Source organism: Montipora foliosa, chromosome 3 (genome assembly GCF_036669935.1).
Source record: "Montipora foliosa isolate CH-2021 chromosome 3, ASM3666993v2, whole genome shotgun sequence".
NCBI classification, from domain to species: domain Eukaryota; kingdom Metazoa; phylum Cnidaria; class Anthozoa; order Scleractinia; family Acroporidae; genus Montipora; species Montipora foliosa.
Window position 1 is genome coordinate 55,893,519 of NC_090871.1, and position 13,561 is coordinate 55,907,079.

The window sequence follows — 13,561 nt, forward strand, 5'->3', positions numbered from 1 at the left end:
TTTGCTTGTCCGTCTTTTGCTGACTCCCTGAATCCATAACATTTACATTTTGATCTGATTAAAACGACATAAACAAGGGTTCAGAACTCGGCCCCTATAAAGTAAAGGCACACTTCATTTACTTTACCTCCCCTCTCCACACCTTCCCCCCTCCCTCCGTACTATCAACGGGTTCAAACCCCGTTGAAGTCCTAAATTTTTCAGGCTTCTCTACGCAATTGCAAAACTTGCGTTCATAACTGCGAGGATCATAGCCTTACTTGATTTCATATCCACAGTTCATATATGATCCATTTCATCATTGATTCATTCCTCACGAGAACATTAGAACCCACAAATGATCAGCTCCCAACGTCAGTGGCTTCATAGCTCAGTTGGTTACAGCGTCGCACCGGTATCGCGAGTTCACTGGTTCAAACCCATTTGAAGTCCTGGATTTTTTAGGCTTCTTTACACAAAAAAGTTGCGTTCATAACTGCGAGGATCCTAGTTTCACTTGAACTTATGAGTGCTCTACATCACGGAGACCACATTGATGACCTGACTGAGAAATGGTTATCCCTGACACCAAAACTGCCATGAATTGCTGTTTTCTACACCCTAACAAACATTCACAATCGGTCGGGTGACTATCATATCACGCTGCGAAAGCCCTAATGAACGAATCTGGTTTCTTTGAATTTCCAATTTTGACCATTAGGAGTTGTGTTTGGCCTGTCGACATCTTGAAACATCACCAAGTCTATGGATAAGGCAAGACGGCAACTATTTCGCATGCGTCCCGTAGTTTAGATAAGATTCCCCCAACATCTGCAGCTCTAAAGCAACATATTCTCCGAGCATCGTATCAAGGTAGCCATGTTTGGGGTCAAGTACACCTAGCACTTCCAGAGCTTCCAACTCCTGCTGAATGGTGATGGGAGAGAAATGGTCAATGGATACCTTTGTGGCCAACACTTCCACTAACCCAGCAAAGCTGCTATGAGTTCCTGTAAGGAAGCCTGCAGACGGTTGTGCAAGTGCTCAAAAGCAAACCTTCAGTGCACAGCCCCTGTGCGCTTATGGTCAAAGCCATGTTTATAGCCATGTGTGGAACGCGTCATTTTAAAAGTATAGAAGGTGTTTGCTATCCAACAAAATGATGCAAAAGAGGGTTTAATTTAAGATGACATCTTAAGTTTACTTGTGGAAACAAGTATTATTATTTTTTTTATGTTATCAATATGCTATTTTTACTATTATGCTTATTATTACAATCCAAATCCCTGGTGATATTATGCTTGAATTCTTTTTTGATATTTTCTGGAAGTCTTGACACTCCGTTGCGCAATTTTTTAAATGCAGCCTCGTTCTACACTAAAAAAAAATGCCCAAGAAAACTGCTGACGTCAGCAATTTTCTCCAAACCTGCTTATTCCGGTTATCGGACATTTTAGCCATGCCTGTATATCCAAAATAGGCCATTTTACAGTTGTTTGCTCAGCGACCAAGCCTATGAATGGCTGCGAGGCTGCTGGTGATTTTGCGTTGATACAGACCTCACTGCTTTTATCATGTAAATTGTGTTGTTGTAACGCTAATTAGTCCACATTAACATTACAAAAGCATGAAGGTTTGTATCAAAACAGGGTCACCGGCAGCCTCGCTTCCATTGTTAGGCCTGGTAACTTAGCCACAACTGTAAAATGGTCTATTGTTAACTGTCCCTTTTCAACAAAAATCGCACAATTCCCCTGAGATAGTAACTGTTCCGGCTTTATCTTTCGATACATCATGTCCCTTTCTCCGATAAACTAGCTGCAGCTGTAGCTATTTTAAATAGAAGTGACCTTTTCAACTTTGGTTTCGTAGTTTCCGGGGCTTTGCTCTATCTCTGGCAGACTTAGCACCTCGCATAAGGCACAAGGTGGTTAGCTACCTATCCAAAGCCCGAGCAAAGAACAAACCGTGCTCAAGAATAAAATCGGAAGAATGTGTTACATTTAAAAGCAATAGGTCGCAGCTCTAAATACACAATATACGAGAACTGCAGCGCACTTGCAGCATAATCGACCGGTATACCCCAGGCTATTGCCGGATAATTGAACCTTGACACAGATTGTGTTTGTTTTAGTACAATAACGCACTAGCGACATTAGCCTCTATGAAAGCGAGTCTTTGGGCGCTTCAACTTTCCTTTTGTCGGAACTGTTTTTGTCTGGTTTTAGAGGTAAATTGTTGTATTTATAAGCATTATGCAAATTATGTATCAGAATTTTGCTCGTTCGCTGATATTTTCCGTTTAAAATTTAAAAATGTGCCGTTTTTAAATTGTTAGATATATGTTTTGTGACTTTTAAGTAGAAAATTGCAAATATATATTCGCTCGTTTATGAAAGTCAGCTCCTTTATGTCACTGGACTGTTTCTCCGTGTTCGACCGTTAATTTCAGGCCCGCAGACTGTTGAAATCGAAAATCTCAAATAATTCCTGAACTCGGTCACATTTTGAAATTTCAACATCAGCAGTGTGTGTTATAAACTCATTAAAACGTTATCATAAACTGAAAATGAGGGTAGGTTAGGTTTTGAGCTGTGGCCACGGTTTGCTGATTTTGCTCGATTTTTCTGTGCGTTCTCTCTTAAGAACTGCGTTCAAGTTAGATTTTGACGATTGAATCCGATAATTAAATGTGGCAAATTTGTAACAGCGTGATAAGAGACAAAATTCAGTCTTTCTGGAAAACTATAATGAGGCAGAAACTTGGTGTGAGCCATGATTTCAAGTGATTTTAGTAAAAATAAGCGCTCAAATTCTCTATCCAGACCATTTCACCCTGCATGCCATTCCTTACTTTTTTTTCGGGATCATTTGCGGTCCAAAATGGGGATCATTTCCGTCCTGGGATCATTTGCGGGCTCCTGGTATCATTTGCGGTACAGTTTGGGGATCGTTTGCGGTTCTGGCATCATTTGTGGACCCGTACAGATGAACACCCATGACTGTCGTCTCGTTTCAGCCCGGGCGGGAAAGTAGTCCCTCGAGAATACTTTTGCCTTGCATATTGTTAAGATTTAATCTCAAAACAATGAAAAAATGAGAAATCGATGGACGCTAAAGCCCTTTTTTTTCCTTGTTCTATTTATAAGTCTAATTATAGAATAATGCAACAATAAAGACAACGAAGTTATGTTTTCATTTTTCCATTTTTTCCAAAAGATTGGAAAAATGAAAAAAATAAAACAACTCAACGAGTTTATCTAATTATTTTAATTTTCTATTTTTTGCAGAAAACAGAAAAATTTTAAAAAAATTGTCTAAAAAAGCTGTTTTGGGTAATAAAGTCATGTTTTCAAAACTTTAAATAAAGTTAAAAAGAGAAAAATGAAAAATCGGTGCATATTTCCGTTGTTTGGTCCATGTTACGTTACATTGCCAGTTCAAAAATAAACAACAAACCCTTAACGTACACAAATTATGATTTTTCAATTATTGTGGAAAAAATGGAAAATTGAATTGGCCGAACCGTGCACAGACCGTTTCGGAAAGCAATCCATAATAGTGTCAATTGTTTGGATTCTGAGAAAACTATAGCTCTATGCAACACAAGAATCATAAGGCTCTTCGCAATAAACTAAGAAAACGAAATTATTAAAACAGAAACTTCCTTCCTGTCCGGATAAACGGGGCCTATTTATGTTTACTTTAGCATTTTGTTTTCAAATGTTAACAATACTATTAATTATTATCGTTAAAATTGCGTCTGGTTAGAAAAAGGATCACGGTAGTAATAGATACTGCCAAGAGATAATCTCTTGTATAAAACTTATCCACGCAGAGGAGAACAACAAATTACACATGAAGTACATACTTTAAAACTGATTTTTCTGGAGTGATAACCCACTCCTATTTTCAATTTAGCCAGTTATGATTAATGTAATTGTAAAAATTGAAGTTGTGCGAAAAATGTACGGCTTTCTATAAATCTCGGGTACACTGAAGGCAAAAAAAAAAAAAAACACTGAAAATTCTCCTTATTCACGCAAATGGCGAGAAAGTCTACTTTCACATACAAGACTACCGTTGGCTAAACGTAGTTTTTTCGGATCCGTATCTCAAAGAAACTTGCAGACGTTTTTTTGTGCAAGGGCCAGCTGAACAACAACCCTTAATGTATGCACTTAGGTTTCACTAAGAGTCACGTTTATCGGCTTGCACTGGTTTGGAGGAAGTAGGGGGGTGGGGGACTACCACTGGATTACGTAAACGAAGTGGTCTTTCATTCAATCAAAATGTACGCCTTTTGCCTTTTCCAAACATGGTGTCTTTTCAGTAAAATTAAAGATATTTGCTGGGTTCACTTACTTAAACTTTTAGCTTGAAATAGAGATGAGCAACATATTAATCATCATATCAGTTTTCTTATGCAAGGTACTCGGACAAATTTTTTCCGGAAATTCCGGTTTACTTAATGCTGAGGTATTTCAGTAATAGTTTATTACTGCAATGTTGCAATGTTATAGCGGTGTTTCAGAGCTGTTTCCCCCAACAAGATTCGTAACCGAATAATTATTGAAGATAAAATAGCCGTTTTTTGTGCTTGGAATTACAAAACCTTTGTCCCATAAAATGATCATAATAACATGTCATAGAAACTTAAGAATTTTACGGCCACCATGTCACGGTGTATTGGCTCAACAAAAGCAGGGAAAGTTTTAGCGTCAAAGATAATGGCCAGTTGAAACGGAAACCCCTGATTTAAACACCCATTCTTGACTAAAGAGGTCGAAGATAACGAAATTTCCAAACTATTAGAAACCGGAATCACGAGAAGAAATTCAATGATTCCAGGAAAAACCAGTTTCTATATTGCTTAGTGTTCATATGAACTTAAAACCTTTGAAAGTATTATAAATAGAATGCTTTCACTTTCCCGAACCTTTACATCACTAATTAACACCCAGTCACAATTTTGTCATGATACTTTCCTCACCGAACCATTTAAATAGCAAGGTCGTTCACTCAAAAAGTCAGTATGCCGCAATAGATTCAATCACTGATTGTTCGTGGCAGAGTGCATAGGTGAAAATCAGAGCTAACTTTGCTCGTTTTATCGTTCACGGAAAGGAGGTAAGCAAGGTGTTATTTTGAAAAAGCTTACATGTGTGTACACTTCAAAAAAAGCTTCATTGTATTACACCCCATAATGTGCCATGATATGGAGTCCACTTGCTTTCAAATCCTGTGATATTAGATGAGCTGTGGAAATCAAGCTAGTAAATCAGCCACTTCTTTGTCTCAAAATTAACGCTTCAGAAAGAGTGACTCAAATCATGTATATCTACAGACTGGTTAACAAGACAAAACCATAGCTATATGATTATTCAGTACTAATACAGTTCCTTTATGTTATTGAGTAGGTTTCCCTTCTGTATCTTAGGCACTCTGGCGGATATAGCACCACAAAAAGTTACATCATATCATGTCTAACAGCGGTTTTCAATTGGCTTGGTGGATATTCCTGATCTGTGGTAAGTAAGAATGACGCTTAACTAATATTTCACCTCTTTCGAAGTTAAATTTCCCGAAAAAATATTCCTTAGTGGATACTAACTCACAAATGCGATTTCGGACATGTTTACACAAACATATAAAGTTAACTCATTTCAGTGATGATCAGGAAAAAATGCCTGCCTTTTAACACTTGGTAATTAAAATCAAGTGAATATTTAATTGATGTTCACAAATCCCACTGGTCTTTGTTCTAATGCTATGTAAACATTCATTACATCGTTAGTCACAAGCAATTCAATCGATAACATAATTGTATACATATTCCCCTTCTCTTAGTTAAAGCGATATATTTCTAATCACCTCGAGCGGCTGCCTTACTCATCATTTAATGCCGGTGCTAATGGCAAACCTTCTTTATCATTTTAAATAAGCGAAAATAGCTTTATTTATGACTATATGACAGTGGAAGTATACTTTCACTTTCCACACTGTCTCTAGTCGATAGGGAAAGTCCCTGGGAACATGTACAATAAACCGGAAACACGTAGGCAAAAAGCGAAAGTCGTTGAAAATCAGTATCACTCAATGCATCGCATCACTAACTTGCAAGATACATCATACCCAACCCGAAATTGTCAATTCGTTTATTCGCAAACATCCCCAGCTATGAACAATTAATTTTGAAACTCCCTGCTTTTTCCCTTACTTTTTCGAAAGTAATTCCTCGGCTACCTCATCAACATCATCAAATGTACGGGGATCTGCAGAAGGTCCCGGAACTGGGGCCTTTTTCTAAAATAATGATAGACCCCACGATTACCTTCCCCTGAATATCTGGCCTTCGCGAAAGAAGAATGTTTCTTTTGAAGCCTTGGGAGGGATTTTGGGGACCCGAAATGTAACCGCGATAATTCTGGAGGTTTTGGGATCGAATCGAATTTAGTCTGCTGGCTCTTATTAGTTGAACTTGTCCGTTTGCCGGGTAAGGGGAAAGTTAGGGAAAATCAAACTCACGGGCAAGGAACTGAAATTGGTGCTTAGAATAAAGTATAAGGATAGTGTTTTCCTTCCTTAGGATCAGCTGTTATGTGCCAGGGCTGCCCCAACGAGGTAATTAGCATAAAATGTAATGCACAAGCAGGAGTCCGTGAAATACAAGAATCCATTTGGGGAGCATTAGACGGTGGCTCAAAGCGTTGGATTCCGCTCGCGGCCTGCAAAGGGCATCAATGCAGCGTGACACAGAAGGCAAGGAAACTACATGGAATACAAGTGTTAAGCATCGAGCGTGGAACGCTGACTTTGAAGCGCACATCTTGGGAAGCAACAAGGCATCCTGTGGACTTCATGTGTACTGTTACGCCGAAAAACTCATTTCATCCCACATATGGGTCAATTATCACTATCGATTTTTCTGTGGAATGTAAGTGAAGTAATTTTTAGTGTTTGTCGTGACAGGGTCGAGTTTGCGCGCGATATAGGAATTCTTTTTTAATTGGCTGTTACCCAAGACCTCTTCCCTGGTAATTTTTTTTTGAAAAAACATGCTTCCTCTTTTTCTTGGAGTCTTGACTTTTAAGTCAAGACTTTGATATTCAAATCGATATTACTCAAATCTCATATTACTCATATTACTCAAATCAGATACTCAAATCAAATTACTCAAATCAGATATTACTCAAATACTCAAATCGATATTAATATATCGATTTGAGTTTTACAAAAAATAGAAATTTGTTCCACAAGGAAGACCAACTGATGTCGGATAGATCGGTTTTCAACTGAGTGTCGTAAATCAAATACCAAAGCAATTACTTCGACCAATCACATGTACAGCAGGTACAAACAGCGCAATAAACCAATCCAAATTCGTAGGAATTCCATGTCACTTGCTCAAAGCGCAGAAAATATCACGCGTGCATATCGCGCGCGATTAATTTCGGTTTTCCTTTTCACTGGTTGATAAACTGGCGCTAGATTTTGAAACCAATCACTAAGCGTAGCAACTGCAATAGCCTAATTACTTTCTACAGTCATTTGAAAACTGCTTTATCGAAATCAATTGTCTCGGATTATTGAAGTGCGTTCGACAGTCGCTTTGGAAACAAAGGAGAAGAGTGGGAAAAGAAACAAACTTATAGGAACAAACAATCATAAGGTGCGCGATCGTCATTTGTGCATATGACGTATCGATGCACATATGACTTAATTCAAGTTGGCTCTGAAAAAGCAGATGAAAGGAAAAAAAAAAAAAACGAAAATTTGTCAAAGCCCACCCTATGCATAGGATGCCCAAGGTTAGAATTGCATTCTCCCAACGTCGAACTAAAAAATAGATAGCTTACTATTGTTTTGTCATAGATAATTTTCTTGTCCTTGTTTATCTACATTTATGGATATGTTCGTCGGACCAAGACAGTTTCCATGCCGCACTAGAATTAGTTTTCCCTATAACGAGGAAACTGAGAACAGGGGTTTCATGAATGAGTTTATCGCAAATGCGGCACTGAGTACAATGTGCACAGGTTGCTGCTTTCTTTTTCTGGATTTATGAAATAGGAGGCTTAATTAAAGATGAAGAGCTTCGTGTTAAAATTCGCCTCCTGCAGTAATATGAAATGAATTTATCGCCGCCTCTTCTGCATTCAGGTATTTGGAGCCATGTTGGCGCTGTTGAGAATTTGACGAATCACCTCATGAACATTTTGCCCTGGAAACTGGTTTCCGATGTTGAACTCTTCGACAATTTGAAACTCACTGAGAATAATAGGATTGCTGGTTGCACTTCGCGTGACGGCTGTTATGTGACCAATGAAAACCTTTATCCAAGATCAGCTCTTGCCGATCGATTGCAAGCGAAACAAGGTTCCATTCTTCTGTCACCTATACGATGTAGCGACGATGGACTAAAGATACCCGTGGCAGTGAAATACTTTGCCGATTTTGAGAACTCTAGCGGAAAGGTCCATGCAAACGCTTTTCCGCGTCTATTTACCCTCGAGATACGTTTGAAGAACGTCAAAGGTAAGGGACATGCACTATCGCTAGGCTTAGCTACATAATTCCCGAAAAGTTTTCTAAAATTCTTTTAGAAATGTCTAAAATTCTCCAAAAACTCTATAAAGATCCCGAAAATTCTTATAAATTTCGTTTCTTATAGTGCAAAGTCTTCCATATGCATATTTGCTATCAAGCAAAAATCGGGATTCCAAAACTACGGTGAGAACCCACTGCTTAGATGAACTGTAGGACCCCTCTTGCTGAATAACCGCTTATAAGGAATGGATATGAATGGACTAAATCACTAAAAAGCACGTTTTGTCAACGTTTTTGCCTGTGAAAAGTTTCCAGCATGTCAGTTGAAAGCTCAAATTGCACTAAAATTCTCGAAATTGTCAATTTTTTTGTAAAATTCCTGAGAGTTTCTAAATTTCTTTTTGATGTCTAAAATTCCAATTCCAAAAAAAAAAAAAAAAAACATTCCGGAATGATGTAGCTAAGCCTAACTATCGCACACCCTCTTACCCGAACGTTCCCCCACTCACCTGAGCAGTATTCATTTGTTAGTTCATCCATCGCCCAGCTATACCTCACAATTTATCAATCTGTTCCATCTCATTGTCCATCCAACCCGCTTCGCTTCGTTCCTTTCTTTTCTTCAGTTCGTTTGTAATATTGATTGCTTTGTTGAATATTAATTAATTGTTTTCCATGTCTTGTTTCCTTTGTTAATTCCTTTATTGATTTGTTTCATTCACACACTCTTTCAATGCCTTATTATTATTATTATTATTATTATTATTATTATTATTATTATCAGTTATTATTATTGTTATTGTTATTGTTATTGTTATTGTTAAGCCAATGAGTTGGTGAGCTTTGTATTTTTATGAACATTATTTTAAAATTACGTAGACGCAATACCAATCGGTGAGAGCTCTCGCGACCGTTACAGCTCCACCCCCACCCCCCCCCCCCCACCTCCCCTCCCTTTCCTGCCTTTCCTAAACTCTCTCTGTCGGTAAATAAAGGATGTCCAAAATGATGTTCGGTATTATGTGTACTTACAACAAACTTTTCTATTTCTTTTTAGAGAAAGGTCTCCAAGAAAGGTGCCTCTAAAAGTCCCAGTGGGATTTCTTTAATGTACCCGAAAAGTAATGTCATTAGCAAAGAGGATACCGTTTGCAGGACGTGTATCACGTCAGTTAAATGGTTCAGCTTTCTACCAAATAGATTGCCAACATGGTAATGAACCACTTTTATAAATGGCGACCACTTTTACATTCTTTTGTATTTATATTAATAAGACCTACTTCCCTCGTTTTGAAACAAATCTTCTTTTAAAGTTTGCTCGTCGTAGCAAGGCTTATTATAATTTAAACAAAAGAATATTTTAGATGGTTGCCATTATGAAAGAGGCCTGTTGACCGGTCCAATGTAACATAAATTAATTGCCTCGTGCAAGGCGTTTATAAAGCACCCCTAAGATTGAACATCCGTGTTAAACTAGTTGAAGGTAAAAACAAGTTCTCCCATCAACCCAAAAACAAAATAAAAGAGGAGGGCCTAGATAACCAACCGTCGTTTTGAATGTTCATTGCTATTATTATTATCTTTTATCTTTTAAGATATCATTTTGAGATGTTATTTGTACTGTACTAGTTACGTAACAAGGTACACCGTAGAACACAACCTTTGAAAGTTAGTTTTAGATGAGTAATAGACGAAAGATACATTTACTGCTTTCAGAGAGCACAGTTGAAGCAAAAAAAAAAAAAAAAAAAAAAAAAACAGAAAGAAAAAATATTACTAGAAAAACGGTAAAACCTGAAGTGTTGTAAAACTTCAGAAACGGAGGTTAAATGTATCAAATTGGTACAAAATGAGTATGTTTCTTTGAAGTCAAAAGGATAGTTGTTGTTCTTTAACTCATCCACCTAAAATTAGTGCATATTTAGACAATTCACTTTACCAAGTTAAATCCTTTCTTCTCTAGTAATATTGAGTATCCACACTTGAATAGTTGGTTGCAGCTTAGCGCCTTACAAATATGGCCAATAAATGTAAATAAAATAGAAATTAGCGCGAACTGGCAGATTTAGACAGTGCACTTTAGTAAGTTAAATCCTTTCTTGTCTTGTAGTAGTATTGTTTATCCATGCTCGACTATCCGGCTGCGCCTTACAAATCTATAGCTAAGAAGTGTAAGTAAGATTCCGTCACCAGTTTACTTCTGTTTGTAAAGAGTTCGCAGCATGCAGACATGAAATTTCTGCACCTTCTTTCGAATCAGATATGTTGTGATGTAAGTTCACCTAACTAAACGATGAATGTATACCCTAGCGGGTCACAGTCGAGGGTTCAGTCATAATACATTACTATCATATTTTTATGCACCGTGATACATGTCAAGATAGCTTGAGTCATATGATATCTATATAACCTAACCTTATTGTACGCAATTGGAAAATTAAAGCTAATTGTAGTTTTGTTATTTGCTTGTCCGTCTTTTGCTAACTCCCTGAATCCATAACATTTACATTTTGATCTGATTAAAACGACATAAACAAGGGTTCAGAACTCGGCCCCTATAAAGTAAAAGTACACTTCTTTACACAATACATTTACTTTACCTCCCCTCTCCACATCTTCCCCTCTCCCCTCCCTCTCGATTTTCGTAGTTGACAAAATTGCTGCAATGATTAATGATGGCATCATCATCATCTTATTAATTAGAAATAATGCCAGTATGTATAGATTATGGTTTAATATTTACATTGGGATTATATGAAACAAAAACAAAGAAAAAACAAAAAAATCTCTCGCGGAATAAAGACCATCATAATAAGTGATCCAAACTTGTTAAACTAGAGTATTGGAACTTGTTGATACAGCCACAGACACAACTTGGCTGTTACTGAACATGCTGTTACGAAAAATAGTATTGCGTGACAAGCGTTACTGTCTCGAAGCTTCGCGAGAGTTCGTAGTTTGTTTATTTTAGGTTCATGCGTAAGCGTTTCTAAATCGGTGTGTTTTGTAATCTTTCTATAATTAGATGCATTACTAATTTAGAAAGTTCTAGAAGTTTATTGTCAGAGTATATAAGTAGACGAGTCCGAACGGAGTGTTTTTCTAACTAGTTTTTCACAAGCGAAGAGAGTTGGCGTGTTTATTCAAGTGTGACAGAAGCTGTGTGCATTCAAGTTGGTGGAGGCCGTGTAAGTTTGTCGAGTACGAGTTATTTAGAGTTTACTTCGTGGAAACTACGTTCATTTGTGGAATAAATCTTCTTGTTGTTGTTCCGACAACCCTGCGTTCAGTTTAGTTTGCAAGCTACCTTTCCTCAAAACATTCGAACACGTAACATTGGGGGCCCGTCCGGGAGAGGAATTTATTTGTTTGCCGACTACAGAAACCAGGAAAGGATCACAACTTGGAAGGAAGTAGCTGCGCTGTGGAAAAAGTTGTAGCGAGTGAAAGAGCCGTGGAATTTTAGTGCTGTGAAAATGGAGAAATTTATTCAGCTTGGCGAAAAGTTTGGTCTGGAAGGAGAAAAGCTGCTTGAATTTGTGCGTGAACAAGAAGAAAAAGAACGCGAAGAGAAACGTAGAGAGGAAGAACGTGAAGAAAAACGCAGACAATTAGAACAAGAAAGAAGGAGGGAAGAGGAAGAAAAAAGAAGGGAACAGGAAGAAAAAGAAGAGAAACGCAGACAATTTGAAGAAGAACGAAGAAGGGAACAGGAAGAAAGAGAAGAAAAAAAGAGGCAATTACAAGAAGAAAGAGAAGAGAGACGTCGAATGCTTGAGGAGGATAAAAGAAAGGAAGAGGAAGAAAAAGAGGAAAGGCGCAGAAGAGAAGACGAAGAAAGAGAAACTAGGCGACAAGAACGCGAACTAAGAAAATTGGAGATGGAAGCCGAGCTGTTGAAACAGAAAGAGGCTATTGAAGCGGCAAAAAGAGAACATGAGCTGGAAATTGCACGTTTGGCTGTGGAGAGTGCTGACGGACGTCCTGAAGTGAGAGAGGATCGGGTTAAGGCACCTAAACTCCCCTCGTTTGTTGATGGTAAAGACGATTTGGACGCGTATTTGCAGAGGTTCGAGAGATTTGCGGAGACAGCTAAGTGGAAAAGAGATGGATGGGCATCGAAGCTCAGTGCTCTGTTGTCTGGACGGGCACTAGAAGTGTATTCACGTCTATCGGAGGACGCAGCTAAGGATTATGACAGGGTAAAGATTGCGTTAATGAAGAGATATGACCTTACCGAAGACGGCTATCGTCGGAAATTTAGAGCATCCAAACCGGAAGTTGACGAAAGTCCGGAGCAGTTTATTGTGCGACTGGACAGATACCTGTTACGTTGGCTAGAGCTTTCGGATACTGCGCAATCCTTTGATGGTCTTAAGGACTTGATCGTGAAAGAACAATTTATTGACTCTTGCCCTAAGGATTTGGCAATTCACTTGCGAGAAAGGGCACCTGAGACTCTAGCAAAGATTGCGAAGATCGCTGACCAGTACTTGGAGGCTCATGGTAAACATTTGTTCAGCTCAGCGAGCAGAAAGCCAACAGTGCAGCCTGAGAGGGACGAAGCCAAGAACATGCAGATTAATCCACCAGCTCTGCATTGCTTTAAGTGCAACACCCGAGGTCATAAAGCTGTCAACTGCCCAACCCTAACAAGAAAGTGTTTCCTATGTGGTAAGCAGGGACATGAAGCTAGAAACTGTCGATCAGGTGGACGCAGATCAGGAGGACAAAGTAAGGATGGTAACCCTGTGCAGCGTGGTCAAGTGAGTGCCAGTTGTTTAGTTCAGCCACCTGAGGTTAAACCTACTGATGAAGAAGTTAAGGCCTGTATTAAAGATGATAAGTTGCTGTTAGCCTGTGGTAAGAAGATTCCATTGTTGAGTAGTGCTTGTGTTGAACCGTTGACTGGAGTGAGAAGTAAAATGCCTGTCGTGAAAGGTAGAGTTGGAAAGAAGCCTGTTGAGGTCCTGAGAGATACTGGTTGTAGTGGAATTGTAGTAAAGAAGGACCTTGTGTCAGAGGATCAGTT

At 38.5% G+C, this 13,561-nt stretch overlaps 1 protein-coding gene across 1 annotated transcript; it reads left to right on the forward strand.

Annotated features, from left to right (window-relative positions):
* The first annotated feature begins 4,937 nt into the window (after window positions 1-4,937).
* On the forward strand, window positions 4,938-11,097 carry LOC137995026 (uncharacterized). Its single transcript, XM_068840597.1, has 5 exons — window positions 4,938-5,109; window positions 5,420-5,510; window positions 6,569-6,916; window positions 8,143-8,517; window positions 9,587-11,097. Exons 2-5 carry the CDS (start codon window positions 5,462-5,464, stop codon window positions 9,613-9,615), a joined length of 801 nt encoding a protein of 266 aa, XP_068696698.1. The 5' UTR covers window positions 4,938-5,109; window positions 5,420-5,461; the 3' UTR covers window positions 9,616-11,097.
* Window positions 11,098-13,561: the final 2,464 nt, after the last annotated feature.